The 27,363-nt window shown below is 44.4% G+C and overlaps 2 protein-coding genes across 3 annotated transcripts in view; one reads left to right on the top strand and one right to left on the bottom strand.

Moving 5' to 3' along the window:
* The window catches only part of ric8b (RIC8 guanine nucleotide exchange factor B), a 57,001-nt gene extending 44,916 nt beyond the window's left edge, over positions 1-12,085 (top strand). For both annotated transcript variants that reach the window (XM_041216160.1, XM_041216159.1), the window contains exon 10: positions 9,457-12,085. In XM_041216160.1, the coding sequence (XP_041072094.1) occupies positions 9,457-9,577 (121 nt within the window). In that variant the 3' untranslated portion in view covers positions 9,578-12,085. The remainder of the gene's footprint in view (positions 1-9,456) is intronic.
* A 4,601-nt stretch (positions 12,086-16,686) lies between these two features.
* On the bottom strand, positions 16,687-26,216 carry si:dkey-103i16.6 (uncharacterized protein LOC557125 homolog). Its single transcript, XM_041215676.1, has 6 exons — positions 26,116-26,216; positions 23,354-23,586; positions 22,255-22,382; positions 20,193-20,354; positions 18,830-19,063; positions 16,687-16,944 (listed from the first exon to the last, which is right to left on the bottom strand). Exons 1-6 carry the CDS (start codon positions 26,160-26,162, stop codon positions 16,687-16,689), a joined length of 1,062 nt encoding a protein of 353 aa, XP_041071610.1. The 5' UTR covers positions 26,163-26,216.
* Between the last annotated feature and the right edge of the window lie 1,147 nt (positions 26,217-27,363).

Raw genomic sequence — 27,363 nt, 5'->3', positions numbered from 1 at the left:
GTGGATATGCTGTACTTAGGTTTCCAGAAGGTCTTTGACAAGGTGCCATATCAAAGGTTACTATGCAAAATAAGAGTTCATGGCATAGGGGGTAACATATTATTATGGATTGGTTAACTAACACGGAACAGAGAGTAGGCATAAATGGGTCATGTTTGGGTTGGCAAGATGTTGACAAGTGGAGTACCACTGGGATCAGTGCTGGGGCCTCAACTATTTACAATTTATATCAATGACTTGTGTGAAGGGACAGAATATATGGTAGCTAAGTTTGCTGATGACACAAAGATGGGTAGGAAAGTAAGTTGCGAAGAGGACATAAGGAGTTTGCAAAGGCACAGTTAAGTGGGCAAAAATTTGGCAGATGGAGCATAATGCGGAAAAATGTGAACTTGTTGACTGTCATGAAGAATAGAAAAGCAACATATTTAAATGGAGAGAGATTGCAGGACTCAGGTGCAGAGGGATCTGGGTGTCCTATTACATGAATCACAAAAAGTTAATATGCAGAGATAGCAAGTGATCAGGAAGGCAAATGGAATGTTGTTGTTATTGCAAAGGTAATGGAATAGAAAAATAAGGATATTTTGCTACAGTTATACAGGGCATTGGCGAGACCACACCTGGAGTACTGTGTACAGTTTTGGTCTCCTTATTTAAGAAAGGATGTAAATATGTTGGAAGCAGTTCAGAGTAGGTTCACTCGACTGATTGCTGGAATGAAGGGTATTGTTATGAAGAAAGGTTGGACAGACTGGGCCTGTATCCATTGAAGTTTAGAAGAATGAGATGTGATCTTATTGAAACATATAAGATCCTAAGGGATTTCGACAGGGTTGATGCTGAAAGGATATTTCCACTTGTGGGAGAGACCAGAACTAGGGGACACAGTTTAAAAATAAGATCCGGGGGTGGGGCTGGGGTGCGAGTGTCTCATTTAAGACTGAGATGAGAAGAAATTTTTTCTGAGGGCTGTGAGTCTTCCCCAGAGAGCGTTGGAGGCAGGGTCAATGAATATTTTTAAGGCTGAGGGAGACAGATTCTTGACTAACAAGGGAGTCGAAGGTTATTGGAGGTAGGTGGAATGTTGAGTTGAGGTCACTGCTGCTCCGAATCCTATGTTCGTTTGAACCTCAGCTGTTTATGTCCATTTGAAGTTCTACCCTATCTTTCCTCTTCTCAGTTCACAATGCTTCCAAGTTTTGTATCATGCGCATATTTTGAAATTGTGCCCTGTACACCGCAGTCTAGGCATTAATGTACATCAGGAAGGAACTCCAGAGGAACTCCACTACAAACATTCCTCCAACCTGAAAAACACCCATTAATCACTACTCTCTTTCCTGTCACTCGGCCAATTTGATATCCACGTTTCTACCGACCCTTTCATTCCCTGAACTATAACTTTTCTCACCAGTCTGTTGTGCAGCACTGTATCAAATGCCTTTTGAAGTCCATGTACACATGAATGGAATTGTCCTCCTCAACCCTCACTGTTACCTCTTCAAAAATCTCAAGCAAGTGAGTTAAACATGATTTTCCCTTAACGAATCCATGCTGGTTTTCCTTAATTAACCCGCATTTGTCCATGTGACTATTAATTTTGTCCCAAATGATTGTTTCTAGAGGTTTCCCCACCACCATAGTTAAACTAAGATAAAAGCAAAATACTGCGGGTGCTGGAAATCTGAAAGAAAAAACAGAAAATGCTGGAAAAAAACTCATCAGGTCTAACAGTACCTGTGGAGGGAGAGACAGAGTTAATGTTTCAAGTCCATATGACTCTTCTTCAGAGCTTAAAAGGTCACCTGATTGGCCTGTAGTTGTTGGGCTTGTCTTTACACCCTTTTTTGAACATTTCGATTTCCAGTCCTCTGGCACCACCCCTGAGTCTGGCCAGTGCTTCTGCAATTTCCATGAGGGAAAGCAGAACGTAATGTCACTGGGCTAGTAATCCAGAGGCCCAAGCTAAAATTCTCTGGATAAGGGTTAAAATCCCATCATGGCAGCTGGTGGAAATTAAATTCAGTTATTAAATCTGGGATTGAAAGCTGGCCTCAGTAGTGGTGACCATGAAACCATTGTCAATTGTCGTAAGATCCCACCTGGTTCGCTAAAGTCCTTAGGGAAGGAAATCTGCTGTCCTTACCTGGTCTGGCCTACATGTGACTCCAGACCCACAGAAATGTGGTTGACTCTTAAATGCCCTCTGAAATGACCGAGCACATCACTCAGTCATATTGAACTGCTACAAAGTCGAAAAGTAATTAAACTGGACGGACAACCCGGCATCAACCTAGGCACCAGAAATGACAATAGCAAACCCAGCCCTGTCGACCCTGCAAAATTCTCCTTGCCAACATCTAGGGGCTTGTGCCAAAATTGGGAGAGCTGTCCCACAGACAAGTCAAGTAACAGCCTGACATAGTCATACCCACTGAATCATACCTTACAGACAATATCCCAAACACCACCATCAGCATCTCTATGTCCAACCGGCGGGACAGACCCAGCAGAGATGGCGGCACAGTGATATACTGTGGGGAGGGAATTGCCCTGGACGTCATCAACATTGACTCCAGATCCCATAAAGCCTCATGGCATTGGGTCAAACATGGGCAAGGAAACCTCCTGCTGATTACCATGTACCGCCCCTCCCTCAGCTGATGAATCCGTGCTCCTCCATGTTGAACACCACTTGGAGGAAATACTGAGGGTGGCAAGGGCGCAGAATGTACTCTGGGTGGGGGACTTCTATGTCCATCATCAAGAGTGGCTCGGTAGCACCACTACTGACCGAGCTGGCCAAGTCCTAAAGTACATAACTGCTAGGCTGTGTCTGTGGCAGGTAGTGAAGAACCAACAAGAAGGAAAAATATACTTAACCTCATCATCACCAACCTGTCTGCCACAGATGTATCTGTCCATGATAGTATCAATAGGAGTGACCACCACACAGTCCTTGTGGAGACAAAGCCCTATCTTCACATTGAGGATACCTTCCATCGTGTTGTGTGGCACTACCACCGTGTTAAGTGGGATAGATTTTTAATAGATCTAGCAACTCAAAATTAGGCATCCATGAGGTGTGGGCCGACAGCAGCAGCAGAATTGTACTCAGGCACAATCTGTAACCTCATGGCCCAGCACATTCCCAACTCTACCATCAAGCGGTGGGATCAACCCTGGTTCAATGAAAAGTGCAGGAGGGCATGCCAGAAGCAGCACCAGGCATACCTAAAAATGAGGTGTCAACCTGCTGAAGCTACAGCAGAGGGCTACTTGCATGCCAAACAGCAAAAGCAGCAAGCGATAAACCGAACTAAGCGACCCTACAACCAATGGATCAGGCTTATGTTCTGCAATCCTGCCATACCGAGTTGTGAATGGTGGTGGTCATATGAACATATGAAATAGGGGCAGAAGTAGAACATTCAGCTCCTCGAGCCTGCCCTGTCATTCGGTAAGATCATGGCTGATCTGTTTGTGTTTCACATTCTACCTCCAATAACCTTAGATTCTTGTTAGGCAAGCGAATCAATCTAGCTCCACCTTAAAAATATTCAATGACCCCTCACTCACCGCCTTCTGAGGCAGAGAGTTCCAAAGTTGCACAAGCGTCAAGAGAAAAAATTTCTCCTCCCCTCTGTCCTAAAAGGGCGACCCCTAATTTTAAAACAGTGCCCCCTAGTTCCTGGACTCACCCACAAGAAGAAACATCCTTTCCACGTCCATCCTGTCAATGCCTTTCAGAAACTTATATACTTCAATCAAGCCACCCCTCACTCTTCTAAACTCCAGTGGAAACTGGCCCAGTCTGTTGAATCTTTCCGCATAAGATAACCTCATTCCAGGTATCAATCTAGTAAACCTCCTCTGAACCGCCTCCAACGCCTTTGCATCCTTCCTTGAATAAGGAGACCAAAACTGCTCACAGTGTTCACGATGTGGTCTCACCAATACTGTGCCAAGTTAGTTTAAACCTTCCCCAATAGCACTACCAAGGAATTCAGCTCCAGTTCTATTTAGGTGCAACTGGTGCAGCCTGTACAGGTCCCAGCTCCCCCAGAGCCAATCCTAATGTCTCAAGAATCTTTCTTTTTTTTTAATTCATTCATGGGATGTGGGCTTTGCTGGCTGGGCCATCATTTATTGATTTATTGCCCATCCCTAGTTACCCTTGAGAAGGTGGTGGTGGGCTGCCTTCTTGAGCCGCTGCAGTCCATGTGATGTTAGGAGGAGAGTTCCAGGATTTTGACCCAGTGACACTGGAGGAACGGTGATATATTTCCAAGTCAGGAAGGTGAGTGACCTGGAGGAGAACTTCCAAGTGGTGGTGTTCCCATTAATCTGATGTCCTTGTCCTTCTAGATGATAGTAGGTTTGGAAGGTACTGTCTAAGGAGGCTTGGTGAATTCCTGCAGTGCATGTTGTAGATGGTACACACTGCTGCTACTGTGCGTCGGTGGTGCAGGGAGTGAATGTTTGTGGATGCGGTGCCAGTCAAGCAGGCTGCTTGAACGGTGTCAAGCTTCTTGACTGTTGTGGGAGCTGCACTCATCCAGGCAAGTGGAGAGTATTCCATCACATTCCTGACTTGTGCCTTGTAGTTGGTGGACAGGCTTTGGGGAGTCAGGAAGTGAGTTACTCTCTGCAGAATTCCCAACCTCCGACCTGCTCTTGTAGCCACAGTGTTTATATGGATAGTCCAGTTCAGTTTCTGGTCAATGGTAACCCCCAGGATGTTGTTAGTGGGCGATTCAGTGATGGTAATACCATTGGGTGTCAAGGGGCGACGGTTAGATTCTCTCTTGTTGAAGATGGTCATTGCCCGACACTTGTGTGGTACGAATGTTACTTGCAACTTGTCAGCCCAAGCCTGGATATTATCCAGGTCTTGCTGCATTTGGACAGGGACTGTTTCAGTATCTGAGGAGTTGCGAATACTGCTGAACGTTGTGCAATCATCAACGAACATCCTTCCATCAATAGGTCAGAAGTAGGGAAGATCATTGATGAAGCAGCTGAAGATGGTTGGGCCAAGGATACTACCCTGAGGAACTCCTGTAGTGAGTCCTGGAGCTGATATGACTGACCTCCAACAACCACCACCATCTTCCTTTGTGCTAGGAATGACTCCAACCAGCGGAGAATTTTGCCCCAATTCCCATTGACTCCAGTTTTGCTAAGGCTCCTTGATGCCGCACTCAGTCAAATACTGCCTTGGTGTCAAGCGCAGTCACTCTCACCTCACCTCAGGAGTTCATCTCTTTTGTCCATGTTTGAACTAAGGCTGTAATGAGATCAGGAGCTGAGTGGCTCTGGCGGAACCCAAACTGGGCATCAGTGAGCAGGTTATTGCTAAACAAATTGCACTTGATAGCACTGTTGATGACCCCTTCCATTACTTTACTGAGGATGGAGAGTAGACTGATTGGGGTGGTAATTGGCTGGGTTGGATTTGTCCTGCTTTTTGTGTACAGGACATACCTGGGCAATTTGCCACTTGGCCGGGTAGATGCCAGTGTTGTAGCTGTAGTGGAACAGCTTGGCTAGGGGCGCGGCAAGTTCTGGAGCACAAGTCTTCAGTACTATTGCCAGAATATTGTCAGGGCTCCAATCCTTTGCAGTATTCAGTGCCTTCAGTCGTTTATTGATATTACATGGAGTGAGTTGAATTAACTGTTGACTGGCATCTCTGATGCAGGGGACCTCCAGTGGAGGCCAAGATGGATCATCCACTCGGCATTTCTGACTGAAGGTTGTTGCAAATGTTTCAGCCTTATCTTTTACACTGATGTGCTGGGTTTCCTCATCATTGAGGATGGAGATATTTGTGAAGCCTGGTCCTCTAGTGAGTTGTTTAATTGTCCACTACCATTCATGACTGAATGTGGCAAGACTACAGAGCTTAGATCTGATCCGTTTGTTGTGGGATTGCTTAGCTCTGTCTATCACTGCTTATGCTGTTTGGCATGCAGGCAGTCCTGGTGTAGCCCCACCAGGTTGACACCTCATGTTTAGGTATGCCTGGTGCTGCTCCTGACATGCCCTCCTGCACTCTTCATTCAACCAGGGTTGATCCCCTGGCTTTGTGGTAATGGTAGAGTGGGGGATATGCTGGGCCATGAGGTTACAGATTGTGTTCAAGTATAATTCTGCTGATGGCCCACAGTGCCTCATGGATGCCCAGTCTTGAGCTGCTAGATCTGAAAGAAATCTATCCTATTTAGCACAGTGGTTGTGCCACACAACACGATGGAGGGTATCCTCAATGTGAAGGCGGGACTTCATCTCCACAATGACTGTGCAGAGTCACTCCAACCGATTCTGTCATGGACAGATGCATTTGCAGCAGGCAGGTTGGTAAGTAAGTATGAGGTCAAGTATGTTTTTCTCTCTTGTTGGTTCCCTCACCACCGGCTGCAGACCCAGTCTAGCCGCTGTCTTTTGGGCCTCGGCCAACTCAGTCAGTAATGGTGTTACCAAGTCACTCTTGGTGATGGGCATTGAATTCCCTCACCTAGAGTATATTCTGCACCCTTGCCACCCTCGGTGCTTCCTCCATGTGGTGCTTAACATAGAGGAGCACTGATTCATCAGCTAAGGTTTCCTTGCCCATGTTTGACTTGATGCCATGAGACTTCATGGAGTTCAAAGTCAATGTTGAGGACTCCCAGGGCATCTCTTTGCCAGCTTATCTCTGCAGAGATGGTGGTGTCTGCGACATAAGGGATATGATTCTTTGAGGATGACTGTCAGGCTGATGTTATTAAGGAGGGCTTTGCAGGGTCGACAGGGCTGAGTTTGCCGTTGTTGTTTCCGGCACTTAGGTCGTTGCCAGGTGGTCCGTCTGGCTTCATTCCTATCTTAAGACTTTGTAGTGGTTTAATACAACTGAGTGGTTGGTTTGCTAGGCAGAGGGCAGGCAGCAGTTAAGAGCCAACCACATGGCTGGGCCTGGAGTCACATGTAGGCTAGATCAAGCAAGGTTGGCAGATTTCCTCCCCTAAAGGGCATTAGTGAACCAGATGGGTTTTTACAGTTGTCAATGGTCATGGCTGTAACTAGTGGAGTAGCACAAGGATCAGTGCTTGGGCCTCAGCTGTTTACAATCTAAGTTAATGACTTAGATGAAGGGACCAAATATATCCAAATTTGTTGATAATACAAAGTTGGGTGGGAGAGTAAGCTGCGAGTGGATGCAATGAGGCTGCAAGAGTATTTGGACAGGTTAAATGACTGGGCAAGAGAATGGCGGATGGAATACAATGTGGAGAAATGTGAAGTTATCCACTTTGATAGGAAGAATGGAAATCAGAATATCTTTTAAAGTGCCATTTATTCCAGATCTGGCAGCATCTGTGGAAAGAGAAACCAGAGTTAATGTTTTGAGTCTGTATGACCCTTCTTCAGAGCTCTGAAGAGTTGTACGGACTCAAAACGTTAACTCTGTTTTTCTCTCCGCAGATGCTGACAGACCTGCTGAGTTTTTCCAGCACTTCTTGTTTTCAGATTTCCAGCATCTGCAATATTTTGCTTTTATCCCCTTTACTCAACCCTTTGAGCATAATCAAATGGGCTTCCTGTTGCAAGGTTCCCTCCGGTGATCCATCCTGCGGTCTTCAACTCTTCACAATCCTTGTTTTCTCGAACATGGATTCCATCTTCACCAGCCCTCCGCTTGGGTATTACCCCAAAAGCAGTCCTTTTCTTCTGCTTGGTCTAGTAGCACTTGTTGGTTGCCTTCCCCAAATCTTTCGGTCTGACTTCCTCGGAGAGGCCATAGGCAGCAAGAACAGCTGCCTTCTCCTGTTGCGTTTATGTTAAAACTTGCACCTTACTTTCAATAAGTGCCTATGGCAACCAGGTTACATGGGATTGTCTCTGGGCAGACTTTGAGGTTGCATGCCCCTCTCCACCACTCCATTTTTGCCTTGAATTAAAGGAGACCGGTTTAAACAACGATTTTATGCCCAGCAGTCACATTTTTAAATTCAGTTCTCATTTTAGCTGATGTTACGATCACTGCCTCAATAGTGTCTCTGTTTTGACCTTACTATAATTATTACGGTATGATTGGGTTGAAACTTTGTAGGCTGATTTGGAAAGTGAGTGTTTGGAGTTCAGTGTTTGGTGTTGAACTGCCCTTCAGTGATCTCAAGATAAGTTGGGATATATAGATGTGGTTTGATACTGTCATATGGGAGGGGAGAAGCATGGCACAGGTTTCCATCATCTTTATTGCAGTTGTGTGACCATTGTATTGCAAGGGTGGGTGAGGAGTGTATTTGTTTGTCAGTATGGAGCGCATAGGACAGATTTTTATATAAGCAGTAGCCTGTAGATCGGCACCCCTTCACCCCCTTAAACATTCACTCCCTCCACCACTGAAGCACAGTGTCAGCAGTGTGTACCATTTACATGATGCACTGCAGCAACTCAGAGGCTCCTTCAACAGCACCTACTGTGAACTCTAGCATCTAGATGGACAAGGTAGCAGATGCATGGGAACAACACCACATACAAGTTCCCCTCCAAGTTGCACACCATCCAGTCGTGGAACTATGTTGCCATTCCTTCCCTGTTGAGTCAAAATCCTGGAACTCCCACCCTAACAGCACTGTGGGTGTACCTAAACCACATGGACTGCAGCAGTTCAAGAGACAGCTCACCACCACCTCCTCAAGAGCAATTAGGATGGGCAACACATGCTGGCCTTGCTGGCGAAGTCCACATCCTATGAATGAATATTAAAAAACACATAAATTGACAAAATTGAATGAAGTTTGAACTTTTCCCTAAACTTATGTGTATTAAAAGTTTTACTGGTGTTTTGTGTTATATTTGTGCAGCTAATGCTTCTGATTAGAAAATCATCTTTAAGGCAGGCAGGACACAGAATAGATATAATTGGATTAGCTGTGAAGAGGTACAAAGAGTTCCTTTGAAGAGATTAAACTGACTGACAATTTTACAATTAAACTCTCCCAAACAATGACACTGTGAGATGGAGCTTGCCAGTCAGAGTCAGCTAGCAAACACTCAAATACCACTCGAGTTCACACGGAATGCATTTTGGAGGATGTGATCACTCTATTTACGGAAATTAAATAAATGTACTTATGAGAAAGCATTTCATAATGAGGTTATTTGCAAATACTTGTAGGAGGGGTGGGGGGGTTGGCGAGCTGGTGCAGCAGGTTGTGTAAAGCCAGGAGCATGAGTGGGGGGGAGAGCATTATCCAAGACAATGGCTCTGCATCCTGTTCATTAGGATTTGACTCTTTCCTTTCATCCCATAATTGGTTTAGTGGGTCTAATGAGACTCTCAGAATGAAGATTTGTTTTGGTAATATTTTGGCTTTTATTTCTGTCTAAAGCTTTTTTTAAGCAGTAAAGTATCAGCCACCAATCACCCACCCATTCATGGAAATTAACTCTTTTATTTTACAGGGAGCAGATAATTAAGCCAATGAGAGTTAAGCCAGACGGCACAATGGGTCCCTTGGAGGAAGTAGCCAATGAGTACACCAGTGATCACAATTCCACTTCAGATTCTGATGAGAATATCTAGTGGGGCACCTTCTATCCCTTCGCGGAACTCTGCCTTTCTTTAATTATTTTCACAGGACCTGTTCGCCAGAAAGAAAAAAAATGGTTTCCAGCCTGGAGTGCAGATGATGCATTAGGTCATCTCTAAAGCTTCCTGACAGCTGTACAGAAAGGCTGGCCTTATCTGCAGAGAGGATACTTTCTATTTATTTCTTTTGCACCATCTTTATACCATTGTTTGTAAGGCCAGAGCACTATAAGTTTCCAATGTCATCCGGTTCCACAACTGACAGCATCAACAGTGCACTGGAGTTGGAATGAAAGGACTGCCATTCTGGATTGATCTCCACTGGGAAGCAATATGAGCAGAACAGAGTGCGTCGTATCAGAGAGAGTGAAGTGACTGTTCCAGAATTACACTGTACAGAATCATGCTTGGTATATTTAAATTACTCAATGTATTGAAGTTAGTCCAACAACATGTAAATTTTAAAAAACTTGCATTTTCAGAGTATTTCACAGCATGTCACAACCGATTCATTATTTCTGAAATGTAGCCACTGCTGTTATGTAGGTAAACACGACAACCATTTTGTGTACTGCAAGGCCCCACTACTAACATGAATGACCAGCTGATCTGGTTTTGGTGCTGCTATTGAGGGATGGAAGTTGGTCAGGACACCAGGTGAATGTTTTGAAGAGCAGAAACAATGTGCTGCTTTTCCTCCTAAAAGAAATAGGACCAAAGGATTCAAAATTGGTGGCAGGAGGAATGATCTGGTTTAATGTCGATTACAAAAATTTGTCAAAAGAGCAACACAGCACTGCAGTGTCTTGCTGAGCAGTGGGATTATACCTCCTTGTGATCCAGATTGTAGCAGTCTGGGGAAAACTTAATCCTGGGCTCTATGTTGCCTTCAGTGAGGAAGGAACTTAAATTGAATTAAGTATAATGCAATATTACACAAAGAGAGCTTGGGGAGCCAAAAGTTCCCTGTTGCTTTCTACATGGCAACATCTCAGCCAATCAGTATAGACCATACCCAATTAGCTCGTGCTGGCAAAACTCAAAACACGGTGTCCAACGTTAGATGTGATTTCACGATTAGACAACATTTGCAACAAAGCTATGTCCAGTGCTCTGTCCTTTTTTTTTACTGTTGATCTTAGCAATTCAGTTGCATAAGTAGGAGAATTTTGATGATGCATCTTCTAAAACATGCATGCTAAATAATGACGCTGACACCCAATTTAATATTCCGTCAGGCTCGTAGTGTGGTGTATTTGCGTGTACTGGAAGCTACATATATTAATACACAGGGCCCTGTTCTTTGCAGACAGAAAGAACATGTACACACATTGCACCTGTTTCAACTAAATAAAACAAGTGACAGCCATTTGCTGACTCATTCCTCAGGGCAATGTCTTGATCAATCAGCGTCAAGCTACCTGGTTTAAATTTCAAACAATGCTTCGCAGTTAACTGTCAGTCACCATCACTGATACATTCTCCATAGCAATGCCTCTACCACTCAGAGTCCACTTGCCAGCCAATCAGCACCCTCTTCACATACAGTATAAGTTGTTGTTTTCCCTTTTATATCGGTTTTCTGGTGGTGTCCTGACGAGTACAAGACAAAACACTTTGACGTCTCTTTTTTTCAGCAATACTCAAATTCTCTATTACCAAATGACTATTTGAAATTTGACATTCTTGCATTTGTCCTGATGAGTGCAAGATGAAAAGCTCTGGCAACATGTCTCTCTTTTCAGCAATATTGAAATTCTGTTCTACAGAGCGACTGATTAAGTATAACTGATTAAATGGTGTGTTTCCGAGTTTGTAGGTTTGTGAAATAGAATATATAAATATCAAATGTGCATCGAGCAGCATTTATTGCATGTGATCATGATTAGTACAAACTGTTACTTTAGGCAATGATGGTTTAAACAAAGCTCAAACTTTAACTTTTAAGAATTAGAATTGGAAATAGGAAGCTATAATCCTATTTTTTGAGCTGGGTTGTTGATAAATCCTGAAATTAAATTAAACTTAACCTGGTTTTTAATGTTTTAAAGGTGAATAATCAGATTTCTTGTAAATGGTATTTTGCAAAACAAACAGAAACAGCTTCTTTGTCATAGCTGTGGAATGAAAGATATTGCCTCTGAGCATTAACCGATTCTCTTTGGTGTATCCTGATGATGACTCTATAGTAGCCACTACAGTTTCTGTTCTGTTTGGATATAATCAGCTCTGGGTGACTCTCTTTCACGGAGGCTTTACTGCCAAATAAGTACCACACATTCAACTTTAATCACTGGCTGTGGTAACCATCGATATCTGAAGTTGAGCTTTTATTATGGTGGAAACTGCAACAAGTCCTGATAGAAAAATTACATCTGTGAAACTTTCAGTACTTTTATAGTTTATAATGATGAGAAGGGAGGATTGGGAATCTGCCTTCCTTCAGTACTTTACAAATTTGCATCCTGTATCACACGAGCTAATAAAGTGATTACAAAAATATAGATTAGTCCAGTGGCATCTTTAGCTTCAGCTGAACAGTGGCCCAAGCACCTGTACTGTTATTTCCATGATGATTTATATCTGCATTAAACCTCTAAGCAAAATGTGCTGTTTTAAGTGCAGGGATTCTCAAATTTCTCAAGCATGCATGTTTTAGAAGATGCATCATCAAAATTCTCCTATTTATACAACTGAATTGCTAAGATCAACAGTAAAAAGGACAAAGCACTGGATGAAGCTTTCTCATAGAATCCAAGAATGATCCTGCAGAGAAGGCTGCTCGTTCCAGCATGCAGTGAGACGTTTGCTCCCTCAGAAGAATGATGCAAAATACATTGGCTTCTGTTGCATCTACACAGATGCAAAGTTCTTGTTGGCCATGGTATTGTAGGATAGTTTCAGCACAGGAGGAGACCACTTGGTTTGTTGTGAACATACTAGCTCTCTGCAAGGGAAACTTTGCCACCATCTCCTCTGAGTCTAACTTAGTGGTAATGTTGCTGGACTAGTAATCCAGAGGCCCAAGCTAATGCTCTGCGAACATGGGTTCAAATCCCAACCTGGCAGCTGGTGGAATTTAAATCCAATTAATAAATCTGGATTTGAAAGCTAGCCTCAGTAATGGTGACCATAGAACTAACACTGATTGCTGTAAAAACCCTACTCGTTCACTAATGTGCCATCCTTACCTGGCCTGGCCTACTTGTGACTCCAGGCCCAGGCCCACAGCAATGTGGTTGACTCATGAGAAAGTACTAGTAGGAGGAGGAGTAGGCCATTCGGCCCCTTGAGCCTGCTCTGCCAATCAATAAGATCATGGCTGATCTGCTTGTTCTGATTTGATTCCCTTGCTCCTTGTGTCCTCTTCACAGCATACTTTCCTACTGATCTTTGTATCACCTGCAACCTTAGCTACCATACCATCGCTCCCTTCATCTAAGTCATTGATGTAAATTGTAAAAATTTGAGGCCTTAGCACAGACCCCTTCGGGACTCATGGAAACTAGAAGCAGGAGTAGGCCATTCGGCCCTTCGAGCCTGCTCCACCATTCATTATGATCATGGCTGATCACCCAACTCAATAGCCTGCTCCCACTTTTTCCCCATACCCTTTGATCCCTTTCGCCCCAAGAGCTATATCTAACTCCTTGAAAGCTTACAATGTTTTGGTCTCCGTTCACATCCTGCCAATCAGAAAAAGACTCATTTATGCTTCCCTGTTTTCTCCCAGACAGCCAATCTTCTATCCAGGCTAATATGTAACCTCCTCCACCATGAGCTTTTATTTTCTGCAATAACCTTTGAGGTGGCACCTTATCAAATGTCTTCTGGAAATCCAAGTACAGCATGTCTACAGGCTCCCCTTTATCCACAGTACATGTCACTTCTTCAAAGAACTCCAGTTAATTGGCTAAACATGATTTTCCTTTCACAAAACCATGCTGACTCTTCCCGATTACTTTGCATTTTTTTAAGTGCCCAACTATAACCTCCTTAATGATTGATTCTAACAACTTCCCCACGACAGACGCCAAGCTAACTGCCCTATAGTTTCCTGTTCTCTGCCTCTCTTCCTCCTAGAATAGAACGGTTATATTTGCTACTTTCCAGGCTGATGGAACCTTTCCAGAATCAAGCAAATTTTGGAAAATTAACACCAGTGTGTCTCCTACCTCATTAGCCACCTCTTTTAAGACCGTAGGATGTAGTGCATCAGGACCCGGAGACTTGTCAGCCCAGAGCTCAGCATCTCTCCCTTTGTGACTAATAACTGCCCTCTGAAATGACCTATCAAGTCACTCAGCTCAAGGGCAACTAAGGATGGGCAACAAATGCTGACCTTGCCAGTGACGCCCACATGCCAAGAAAGACTTTTAAAAAAATTTACTCCCTTGTGTCCTTTCCCTATAGCCTGACAAAATCTCTCTTTCCTGATTCCCGATTGAATTTGCCTTTACCACCATCTCTGGTTCTTGATCCTTCTGCCAATGAGGACAGTTTCTCTATTTGGTCTCTCCAGATCTTTCATGATTTTGAACAACTTCATCAAGTCGCCTCTCAACCTCAGCTTCTCCAAGGAAAACAACCCCAACTTCTCCAATCTATCCATATTGCTGAAGTCTCGTTCCTGGAACCATTCCTGTAAATCTTATCTGCACCATCTCTAAAGCAAAAAGCCTTCACATCCTTCTTAAAGTGTGATGCCAGAACAGGAAGCAATACTCCAGTTGAGGCTAAACCAAAGCATTATAAAGATTCATCATAACTCCCTTGCTTTTGCAATTATATGCCTTTATTTATAAAATCCATGATTCTGTTTATCTTTTTAACCTCTTACTCAACCTGCCCTGCTTCCTTCAACAATTTGTGCACACGTACCTCCCCGGGTATCTCTGCTTCTTCATCTCCTTTTAGAATTGTGCACTTATTTACGCTGTTTCCCCTCATTCTCCTTACCAAAATATATCACTTCACACCTCTGCATTAAGTTTCATGCACCATGTGTCCACCCATTCCACGAGCCTGTCTGTGTCCTCTTGGAGATCATCATTATCCGCCTCACAGTTCACAATAATTACAGGTTTTGTCACCTGTAAACTTTGAAATTGTGGCCTGTGTGCACCCAAGGCGTTGATACAGATTAAGAAAAGCAGTGGGCCTAGTACCGGCCCTTGGGAAACCCGGCTGTCTGAAAAACACCCATTCACCCTGTCCCTCAGCCAACCAGGTATCGGTGCTACTGCTACCTCTTTTATTCCATGGACTTCAACTTCACTGGTAAGTCTATGATGCGGCACTTCATCAAAACACCTTTTGAAAATCCATGTACACATCAGTTGCAATACTATCATCAGCCATCTCGTTACCTCGTGGCAAATGGAACGTAACATGAATAAGTGTGAAAAATGGCAGAAATGATAGAAAGGCAGCATATTTTTTAAATGGTGAGTGGCTGGGAAGTGTTGGTGTCCCGAGGGACCTGGGTGTCCTTGTTCATGAGTCACTAAAAGTTAGCATGCAGCTGTGACAATTGATAAGAAAGGCAAGTGGTATATTGGCCTTCATTGCAAGAGGATTTGAGTACAGGAGTGAAGATGTCTCGCTGCAATTGCCTAGAGCCTTGGTGAAATTGCATCTGGAGTATTGTGTACAGAATTACTCTCCTTATCGAAGGAAGGATATACTTGCCATAGAGGGAGTGCAACTGTCTTATGAGGAGTGAGGGAGGAAACTGGACCTGTGCTCTCTGCAGAGGACGATTTCATTGAAACATACAAATTTCTTACAGGGCTCGACAGGGTAGATGTGAATAGGATGGTTCCCCTGGCTGACGAGTCTAGAACCAGAGGACAGAGTCTCAGAATAAGAGGTGGGCCATTTAGGACTGAACTGAGGAGGAATTTTTTCACTCAGTGGTGAATCTTTGGAATTCTCTACCCCAGAGGGCTGTGGAAGCTCAAACATTGAGTACATTTGAGACAGAAATCAATAGATTTCTGGAAACTAATGACATCAAGGGATATGGAGATAGTGTGGGAAAGTAGTATTGAAGTAGATGATCAGCCAATCTCTCTTTTCACTCCATCGAGCCATCTCGACATACGCACCCAGCAAAATTCTATTCACAGTTTTGAAATTTTCAGTTCACCCCCCAGCCTCAATAGCTTGCTTGGGGAAAGCTTACCAGATTTCCAAAACGTTGTGTGAAGACGTGCTCCCTGATTACTCCTGAACCTGTTGTGTGAAGACGTGCTCCCTGATTACTCCCAAAGCCATTGTGTGAAGACGTGCTCCCTGATTACTCCTGAACCTGTTATGTCAAGACGTGCTCCCTGATTACTCCTGAACCTGTTTTGTGAAGACGTGCTCCCTGATTACTCCCGAACAGCCTAGCTCTCATCCTGAGACAATGTCCCAATTATTCTGGGCTCCCCACACCAGAGGATATAGTTTCTGTCTAATCCTTTAATCATCTTACACACCTGAATTTGACCACCTCACAATCTTCTATACTCAAGAGAATATACACCTCAGCTATGGAACTGGTCACATAATTTAACCCTTTTGGCTCCAGTAATATTCTGGTGAATCTGTATTGCACCTACCTCCTCCAAGCCAATATCTGTCCTGCCTGAGGAAGGGGTCCTTGAGGACTATAGATTAAATACGACATGTGTAAAAGTAATTTTATTCAGTTAAAATAGATTCATCATGTGTGCAAAATTATAAAATGAACCTTTTTCCAATTTGCTGCAATTGATCGATTTCAGACCTAAACCATAACTGGCATTAATCTTTTTGGGTATCAATCATACTGTAGAGGTCGGAAATAAATCATACATTAAAAACTAACATTTTAAATCAACAACTCATGAAAACATTTCAAGTCAATAATAGGTAAGGTAATTCCTAAAGCGCTGAAGCCATTGGAAAATAGTGAAGAGGAGGTGAGAATTGCATTGAGAAAATTCACAGTGATCTCTATACTGTGCATCAAATCAAGGTGCAGTTAGAATGAATACATGGGCCCCATCGATCTTCTTGCCTATTGAAAGTTGGGTTAAACATTACCAAATGGTAACGTCTAAACTTCACTCCATCTACAGTTCAGAAGGTTCTGATGCAGGAGAATTCTCTTCAGAGCTGCTCTCAATGCAGGAGTGATCTGTGCAGTCAATGGGTGAGCTTTTCGATGCATCACAGTTCTGCCCCTGGGCTTTTATACCTGGCCCCATGTAGAATTTTGATGCCACTTGGTGATAGACGAGTGATCTGATCCTCCGCTTGTTTAGTGCAGGGTAACCTGGAACCATGGGCCCTGGGTCAGTTCTGTTCCCGGTGGGAGCACCAGTTTCACGCTGTGACACAAGTAAATGGGTCAGGTGGTTTATTAAACTGGAGAGTCACGTTTGCAGCCTCTACCAGGCCTGGAAGCGGACTCTTTAAAAAGTTAATTTCACCTAAGAGTTGGTCAGCTCTTAAAAAGAGGAACAAATGCAAATACTGGTGATACAAAAAAAACTGCTCAACCAGTACCCGTGCTTGCTCACCTACATTTGCCCACCCATCCCCACCTTCTAATAAAGGCTCAATTTGGAAATTTCTCATCCTCGTTTTCAAATCTCACTCCTGCCTATCTCTGTAACCTCCTGCAGCTCTTAAACCCTTTCTGTCAAACAACATCTTAAACTGGTACCGAGAAAGGGGGAGGGGGTGTATAATAAGAAGAGAATGCACTTTTAGCAGCAAGTAAACAGAGTCTGCTTGCTCAGATTTCCCAGTATTTTAGTTTTATGACTTCATGGGGACATGTTGGCAAGATCACCAAAAAAAAAAGAAGAGTTAAAGGGAACAGAGAAGGGACAGTTGGGGTGGGGGGTGGAATGAAGTGAAGAGTTCCCACTGAGCATCAGCAAATAGCAGTGGGTCAAATGGGCAAGAAAACTAGATCCATGCTGGCTGTCCAAATAGATCCATCCTCTTTCCCTATCCGGCCTAAATGGAGGAAACGGTGAGGTTTAGGGGAGGCGGTGGCATAGTGGCACTGTCACTGGGCTAGCGATCCAGAGATCCAGGCTAATACCCTGGGGACATGGGTTCAAATCCCATCATGGCAGCTGTGGAGTTTAAATTCGACTAATAAAAAAAATCTGGAATATAAAAAAAGCTAGTCACAGTAATGGTGGCCATTGTCATTAAAAAAAAACCCATCTGGTTCATTAATGTCCTTTAGAGGAAGAAATCTGACATCTATACCTGGTCTGGTCTACATGTGACCAATGTGGTTGACTTATAATTGCCCTCTGAAATGGCCTAGCAAGTCACTGAGTTCAAGGGCAAGTAGGGATGGGCAACAAATACTGGCCTTGCCATTGATGCCAACATCCAATGAAAGAATAAAAAGGGAAGAGCTTTCTCAAGGGTGTGGTGACTGCCCTCTTCCTGTGCTACATGGTAGAGTGAGGGGGGAGTTCACCTGGATCACTGGAATAAGTTCTTGGTGCTTCACAGCCTAGGTGGAAATCTAATGAAGCGAGTATCTCTCTGGCCACAGGGTGGAGAGATCAACATGGACCTCATCTGGGAACTCGTTACAAGAGAATATGATCGAAAAAAAATTCCCAACTTGAGTCAGATGTTGGTAATTTTGCCATTTCTGCATATAAATACCAACTTGAAGGTTAAACTAAATGGAGTTATTATTTTAGGCAGTCTTAGATATGATATTGGATCAGAGACACAGGACTGAGATAAATTGAGATGGAAAGAAATAGAATAATTTATACATCAGAACATCCCATTAGTTGAGAGGCCACAGACTAGGGGTACACAGGTTTACAATTTTGGGCAAGAGATATGAAGTGGGGAAGGGGCAGAACATGGGGATGATTTCCTTTATCTCGCACAGCGAGCAGTGATGACCTGGAGCGTTCTGCCCACAGAGGTGGTGGAAGTGGAGGCAGTGAGTGATTTCAAAAGGAAATTGGAGGGCACTTGAGGGAATTGGGGGATAGAGCGGTGGGGGGATGGAATTGCCTGGATCGCTCCACAGAGAGCCAGCATGGACTTAATGGGGCAAATGGCCCCCTCCTATGCCATAAAAGCTGCTGCTTAAGGTTGTTAGTATTGCTTATTTTCTGCATAAATAAATAATCAACATGGAAAATGTCAAAGTACGATAGATTTGCAAAGGCTTCCAGGAATATAGAAGATATTGCAGATTTTAAATGACATTCACGAGACTTTCCCACAGACACCCATCATTTTGTGTGTCTGCACCTTGAGCAGTTTGTCCAGGTCAGTGATCCAGCCCAGGAGTTGCACCAACAGCCGGACGCTGTTGCTCAGATCGCCCAGTTTTCTCACGTCCGTGTGTTTCAAGGGAGTTTGTTTAAAAGGGCCAACAGGATCCCAGTTCAGGAGCAGGCGGGGCAGATGAGGCTGCACAGAATTCACAATGCTTGCGAAAGGTTCAGTCTACATTCAGGAAGAGAAGATGCATAAGATTACATAGGTCGTACAACACAGAAACAGGCCATTCGGCCTAACCAGTCCATGCTGTCGTTTGTGCTCCATTCAAGCCTCCTCTCATCTTTCCTCATCTATATCAGTGTAACCCTCTATTCCCTTCTCCCTCGTTATGCTTGTCTGTTCTCTCCTTAAATATATCTGTGCCAGTTGCTTCAAATGGCTGTATTCACAGAGCTGTCACCAAAATCCAGAATAAGTCACACATAACAGGCTGAACAATAGCACTCAAATACACGCAAGTTTGGGTCAGGTCAGATGTTAACATTTTAAACAGTCTGAAAACTCTGCACCTCCCCCACCCCCTCCCCCTCCCCTCCCCCCAACCCCATTCCCGCCAAATGCCCTATCCAGGTTTAATGGAGGTGGCACAAGGGATGGACAATTAACCTGTTCCCAGAAGGGCAGGTTGGCAATTTAACTTTTTCTTTACCCTTTCACAGGATGTGGGCAAGGCCAGCATTTGTTGCCCGTCCCTAACTGCCCTTGAACTGAGTGGCTCGCTGAGGGCAGTTAAGAGTTAACCACATTGCTGTGGGTCTGGAGTCACATGTAGGCCAGACTAGGTAAGGATGGCAGATTTCCTTCCCTAAAGGACATTAGTGAACCTGATGGGTTTTTACAACAGGCGATGATAGTTTCATGGTCATCATTACAGAGGCCAGTTTCCAATTCCAGGTTAATTGTCTGAATTTAAGTTCCACCAGCTCCCGCGGTGGGATTTGAACCCGTGTCCCCAGAGCATTAGCCTAGGCCTCTGGATTACTGGTCCAGTGACATTACCACTGCCCCACCATCTCCCCCAAAACATGGCAATGAGGCTAGCAGCCTCAGATTTCACCTGATTTAACCCAGACTTCCGGACTTGCATCCAGACTCCACCCACAGAACCTATTAACCTGCAAGCGGAGTCTAGTTAGAATGGGACCGATGGCCTTTGCCCTATTCTGATTTTCCAGTGTTTGCATGGGGGCGCGCGCACACACACACACACACACACATACATACGCCCTCCTGGTTATTGCAAGAAATTAACCAGCCGGAAAGTATAACAGAAGCAGGGGAGCAGTATCTCTACCTCCAATGACGTTCCCATGACAATCAGCAGGTCACTCTGCTTAAAGTCCTTCCTGTACGAGGAGAAGCTTTTAGGAAGACTTTCACCAAAAAATACAATGTCGGCTTTCACGACTCCCAAACAAGTTTCCCACCTTGGAATTTCATCGTTTAGAGTTGCAGCCTGGAAGAGAAAAATATGCAGCGGCAGCAGCACAGACAGACAGACAGACAGGCGAGCGAACAAACTTACAAAGCACTCTGCATAAATCGATAGCTGAGCTACAGGCATTGGACCCAATCTCATGGCATTGTTTACTTTTATTAGGGGGTATTGTAGGGTATCTCAGAGTGACGAGTTGGTAAAAAAAGTGATTCCTAAAGTTGTTTTGTCTCCTCAATAAAACTGTTACATGACCCTGGATTGACACCTGAGCATCTATTTACTACAATCACATATTGGCGCGCAGCTACAGCCATTGGCGGCTATGGTACTGAACCCAGTGTTGCTAATCAGGGACTGAGAGTTCAAATTCCAACAGGGGCAAGATGTGAAACTGAATTTAATAATGTGTCCAGTGCCCTGATGTCATTCAGAGGATGGGAACCTGCCACCTTACCTGGTCCAGACGTGATGATAGACAATATGGCTGACACTTAATAACCTTCAGATCCCCAAATCCACCCTGGCCAGTGTCACCCCCATCCCAAAAACAAACCTACAATGTTTCACTAACTGTTTTGTTCATGATATAGGAAGAGTCAGTTAACAAACCTCTCCTACTTGGGTAAGCCATGAAAAGAAACATTTTTACTTGAATGAATTTCTCAGACCTTCAAACCACCCCCCCAACACCTTATAAAATAGCCCAGTGAGGTATTCTTTTAACTCGTATATCTCCAGATGAGGGCAACATAGAAACAGGGAGAGGCCATTCAGCCCCTCGAGCCTGCTTCCCCATTCTATCAGCCCAGGGCTGATCTGCGCTTCACCCCCATTTACCCATCTTTGCTCAATATCCTTTAACATCCTCAGCCAACAAAAATCTGTTGATCTCAGTCTTAAAAAGCTCGAACCGACCTCCAGCATCAACAGCCTTTTGGGGGAGGGGGGGAAAAAAAAAAGAGTTCCAGATTTCCAATACCCTGCCTCCTGGCATCACCCCCGAACAGCCTGGCTCTAACTTTAAGGTTCTACCCCCTTGTTCTGGACTCCCCCAACAGAAGAAAGGGAATCTGCCCTATCGAATCAAACACATTTACCCTAACGACCAAGAGCACGAACAGACCAGCAGCGTATTTGCCTTATACATCACTAACCCATCTGAATTCTCACCTCAAAGCATGCACCAAATTCTGGGTTGTTGGGTATAGAACTTACCAGAATAATTTGGACTTTAAAGGAAGGCGTTGGAAACAGAGACTGAGGATGGAAGCTTGGAATGTTGGGCCACCGAGTTCATTTGATCTTAATAAATATTCTTTACAGATTTGCAGGATGCATCTCAGAAGTTGCATCGAGAAGCTATCTGCAATCTCCGGCACACTTCTCCACCTGTTTCCTTCTCCCTGTAGCTTTGATACCGTTAACAGACATTGATAATCAACTCCTTTATGTTCAAAATAATTCCCATTTAACCGGGACTTTTTAAAATCTGATTTCAGTTTCTACTTGTCTCTACATCAAAACCCTCTTGCTTCTCCATTGTACTGAGAGCTTTAAAGATGATTTCCGTTCTTTAACCTTATCCCCACGCTTGTCAGTACTAAACTGCATTTGACATTTGTCTGCCCAATCTCAGGGCTTTTTGATGTCCGCCTGCACATATCTTTGAGAGGGTTGGCGGCAAGGGAGAGGGGGGGTGTAGAGAAAGAAAGGAAGAAAGAGAAAGAAAAATAGAGAAATAGAAAAATATTCCCTCAGTACAACACAGGGAATGTCAGTCTGGATTTTATGTTGAAGTCTCTGGAGTTGGGTTAAAACCCACAGCTCTCTGGTTCAGAGGGAAGAGAGCAAACCCACTGCGCTATAGCTGCCACATTAAAGGGGCACAACTTAAGTGTTTTCTAGAGCCCAAAGTTACCCACCACCGACTATTCTGACCACTTATCTTTGCTTTTTCTGACGGATGTGACGAGTTGCACAAGGAACAAGATGCAGTTGAAAAAGTGCCGTGAGCTTCTACCAGTCTCTGCGAAGGAATCCCAGCCGCTGTACAAAACATGGGCACATTAACCGGGGGGCAATTCCAAATGGAACAGACGTGAAAATCAAACACTGCTTTAAGTCAGTGTAACTTACATAACATCTCCTTCCAACATTGTGTCATTATCATGGAACCTACCCTCACTGGCTCCAGAGTGACCCTTACAATGTACAGGAACAGCAAAGGCCCTTTCAATGGAACTCATACAACATCTGGGTCATTTTAGTACAGAGTTAGTGCAAAGCGAGAGGTGAAAGTGCAACAGAATTGGGGCAGAAATCAAAACCTGGAGGTCCGAGGTATCAGTCCTCACGTTGTATTTGATGTTAATTTTTCTTTAAGGAAGGTCCTTTAATAGAAGTGTGTGCCTTAAATACAATCTTCCAATTGTAATTTTAATATCTGTATTTTCACTGGCAACCCAAGATAAAACTGACATCTTGACATCTATCTGAATTTGCTTATCCAATGGGATCAGGCATTAACATCCTCCCCATTTGGTGGCATGTCCGGCACGGAGCAAGTAAGTGGGACAAAATTAGTTCACTCGCATGGACAGGTCATCCCCCCACCACCGACGCACAGTGGCAGCAGTGTGTGTACCATCTACAAGATGCACTGCAGCAACTCACCAAGGCTCCCGAGATAGCACCTTCCAAACCTGTGACCTCTACCACGTGGTAGGACAAGAGCAGCAGGTAGATGGGAACACCACCATCTGCAAGTTCCCCTCCAAGCCACTTACCATCCTTCACTGTCGCTGGGTCAAAACCCTGGAACTCCCACCCTAACAGCACTGTGGGTGTACCTACACCACACGGACTGCAGCGGTTCAAGAAGGCAGCTCACCACCACCTTCTCAAGGGAAATTAGGGATGGGCAATAAATGCTGGCCCAGCCAGTGATGCCTAAATCCAGTGAACTAATAAAACAAAAACGCCCCACATGCCTGCAGAGAATTTAAAGGCCACCCTACCCTGCTCCAGTCCGTCAATATTCTGTGTGTATATTCGCAATAAGAGGCTCTTTTCATGCAGCAAACGCAGGAAGTAGTGGATGTCGTTCGGCTTGTAGGTACCAGGATAGAGACTCTTGGCTAGACAGAAGAATGGTTTTGGATTCCAGCTGAAAAAGTCGATGTCAAAGATGGCCTCGGGGTAGGGGATGTCATACTGCTTCAAGTTATCATACAGGCCGCTGCCTGGTGTTCTGTTCAGGGAAAAATGGTGGGGGGAGGGAAAGGAAACAGTTAAAGGCTGCGGTCGCTTTAAGTGAAGAATTACATGTGCCCCCTCCTACTGAGTCACTTAACACAGAGCCACATAATAATACGCCTCAACTAGTGTCCCAGGAAGCAGGTGTATGTCCGAAGATGAAGTCCATGGTTCTTTCAACCCTTCTCCATCAATCTAACTCCTGGGTAACCTACGGAAGGCATCCCAGGACTTGTGCTCCCTGCATCAAGCCTCCTTAGGCAAAAATATCTTCCAATTCACTGGGATGGTAGCAAAGCCCATGTGTTTGCCCCATTAGTGTCTGACTGTACCTGTGCTGGAGCTTTAGTGATTGAAGCCCCATTTCACTGGCTTGACCACATGTGCCAAAATCCCAAAACATCTAGTTTATTCGGGGAGAGAGAGAGAGATAAAGATTGTGTGAAATCCAAGATACGGAATTTTTAAAAATTATTCGTTCATGGGATGTGGGTGTCTCTGGCTGGGCCAGCATTTATTGCCCATCCCTAATTGCCCTTGTTCAGAGGGCATTTGAAGAGTCAACCACATTGCTGTGGGTCTGTAGCCACATGTAGGCCAGACCGGGTAAGGACAGCAGATTTCCATTGGATAGACACCAAGTTAAAAGAGTTACTTTAATGGAAAAGGTCTAGTTATTAACTGAACAACCAATCTCCAGACCCAAGACTACTCGTGAACAATACCTCAGGGGGTCTGCATGGACAGGAGTTATACTTAGAGGTCAGTTCAGCGATTGTGGGTGCAGTGTACCCGAGACTGATGTACATCATTCTAAGAGTGAAATTTTTATTCTTAAAAAAAAATGGTGAGATGAAATAATTTATCAATCACCAGGAAACTGTTAACTTATAGAATCTCACAGGACAGAAAACAATAGCTGCTGTTATCAATGGTTCTCTTTCCTCAGCGATGGTCCCTCTCTCCTTCAAATTTACCCCAGAAAACCAACCCTTGATCCCTCCATCCTTACGAACGACCGTTTAATCTCCAACCTCCCTTTCCTCTCCAGGGACCTCAAACCTGTTGTCACCTCCGAATCTATGATCATCTTCCCCGGAACTCCATGTCTGAATCCCTCCAATCAGGTTTCCATCCCTGCTGAAGTACCGAGACGGCTCTTATCAAAATCACCAATGACATCGTGTGTGACCGTGATGACGGTAAACTTCCCCCCCCTCATTCTTCTCGACCTGGTCTGCAGCTTTTGATGTGGTTAACCACACCATCCTTGCCCAAGGCCTCTCCAGCTGAACAGTGCTGCACTCACCTGGTTCCATTCTCATCTATCTAATCCCACTCAGAGTATCACTTCCAATGGCTTCTCTTCCTGCTCTCTCACCGTTCCCTCTGGTATCTCCCCACCCCCATGATCTTTCTTTGATCCCCGCCTACTTATCATCTATTTTTTTTTCACCTTGGTGACAACATCTGAGGGCAGAGTGTTAGTTTTCACATGTAGGCTGACAACACCCAGCTCTACCTCACCACCACCTCTCTCGACACCTGCACTGTCACTAAATAGCCACACAATCCGACATTCAGTACTGGAAGAGCAGAAATTCCCTCCGATTAAACATTGGGAAGGCTGAAGCCATTGCTCTCAGCCCCTGCCCCAAAATCTGTTCACGAGCTATCTGATTTTCATCTCTATAACATCACCCAACTTCACACCTGCCTCAGCTCATCTGCCTTTGCTCTCTCTCAATTCTTAAAATGATGTACATCCAACGCTGGTCACCTGCCTTCTCCTCTCTGTAAACTTGAAGTCATCCAAAACTCTGCTGCCCGAGTTCTTACTCATGCCACATCCTGTTTATCATCCTCATGCTCGCTGGCCTACTTTGGCAGCTCAAGCAACACCTCGATTTTAAAATTCTCATCCTTGTTTCCAAATCCTCCATGGTGTCAGCTCTGTAACCTCCTCTGGCCGTACAACTCTCCGAGATATCTGCTCGCTTCTAATTCTGGCCTCAAGAGTCCCCAATTTTAATTGCTTCATTGGCAGCCGTGCCTTCAGCTGCCAAGCTCTGGAATTTCCTCTCTAAAGTTCTCCGGCTCTCTCCCCTCCTTTAAGACAGTCCTTAAAGCCTACTCTCTTTGACCAAGCTTTGGGTCACTTGCCCTAATACCTCAGGTAGCTCAGTGTCACAATTTGGCTTTGTAAAGTTCCTGAGAAGCACCTTGGGATGGTTTATGATGTTAAAGGTGCTACATAGATACAAGTTGTTGTTGAATGAGGCTGCCACTCAACCCATTGTGCTGGCTCTTTGAAAGAGCTGTCCAATTAGCTGCCTTGGCCTCAGAAACTGGCAAATATTTCTCCTTCGAGTATTTATCCAATTTCCTTTTGAAAGTTACTATTGAAACTGCTTCCACTGCACCTTGTCATCGATTTTTAAAAAAAAGTTTTTAGCTCCCTCCAGAGTTCCACTGATGAAAACAAATCAGCCTTGCTGGATATTCTCTCTCTGATCAGACTCACCGGAAATCTGGAATCCCACTGGATGTGCTGATTCCCGCCCCGGTCATCACCACGATGTTCCTGTGACGATGATTCCCAACTTGTGCAGCAATATCACGGAGGCTCAAGAGCTTGGGGCCAACCTTGACTGAAGAATTTGGGGGGTTTTTTTGAATGAGGACCAGTGGCTTTTGCCTTTCCCTTCCTTTATTACAAAGTAATAGAAGTTCACTCACACGTCACAAGTTCAAACCCACATTTACGAACATAATTAACAGCAAGGGAGTGTCCCCATTACCAGCAGCTCTGCTGGATTCACAGTTTCAGTCCAAACGCCCTCCAAGTGGTCAGAACGCAATTGTTTTCAAACGTTCGCTTGGTAGTACAGAACATGAATATTACTGAAAGGAGAGACATTTTCCTGAAGCTTTTCAATTTGCACTCATCAGGACAAATGCAAGAATGCCAAATTTCAAGCAATCACAACCATTTATACTACAGGGGAAAAGGGTGCTGATTGGTTGGCAATTCTACTCTCATTAGTCGAGCCAGTGCCATGGAGAAAGGGATAGGGAGCTATATGCTCCCCAAGCTCCCTTGGAACTCAAAAAAGGTGCAACACTTGAACATATTCTTTTGGTTTGCAGAGAATGGGTCCCTGTGTACAAATGTATGTTGCTTCTAACAAGTGTAAACGAGCTTGACTGATTATCTTAAATTGGTTGTTAGTGTATCCATTAGTGCACTCGGGATTGCTATGATAAATTCATTTGATTGTATGAAATTTGGCATTCTTGCATTTGTCCTCATGTGCAAGACAAAAAACTTTGGCAACACGTCTCTTTTCAGCAATACAGAATTACATTCATATAGCAGCTCACCACATCCTCAAGATTACATAAAGTGCCGCACTTAATGATTCCTATTCACTTCGCAGTCAACGAATTATTGTTATAACACGGCAGTTGGTTTACCCACAGCAAGCTCCCACAAACAGTGTGATGAATAACCGTTCTGTTTTGGTGCTGTTGACTTGGGGGGGGGGGGTGCAGTGGGGGGGTGGGGGGGTGGGAATGTTGGCTAAGACACCTGACAGCAACTCCATCTTCTCGGTGACATGGAATCATTTATATCCAGCTGTCCAGATGAGGGTTTAGTTTAACGTCTGATCTCAAAGACGGACAGTGAATAAACACTTCACACCCACTTGTGTTTGAGAGGCCCTGGGCCTCGGCCTGGGCATTGAGGGAGGGTGGAAGCAGGGGTCAA

The sequence above is a fragment of the Carcharodon carcharias genome, chromosome 21 (genome assembly GCF_017639515.1).
Source record: "Carcharodon carcharias isolate sCarCar2 chromosome 21, sCarCar2.pri, whole genome shotgun sequence".
Classification (NCBI taxonomy): Eukaryota; Metazoa; Chordata; class Chondrichthyes; order Lamniformes; family Lamnidae; genus Carcharodon; species Carcharodon carcharias.
The sequence above is the reverse complement of the archived record's forward strand: the minus strand, read 5'-3'. Positions and strand labels throughout refer to the sequence as shown.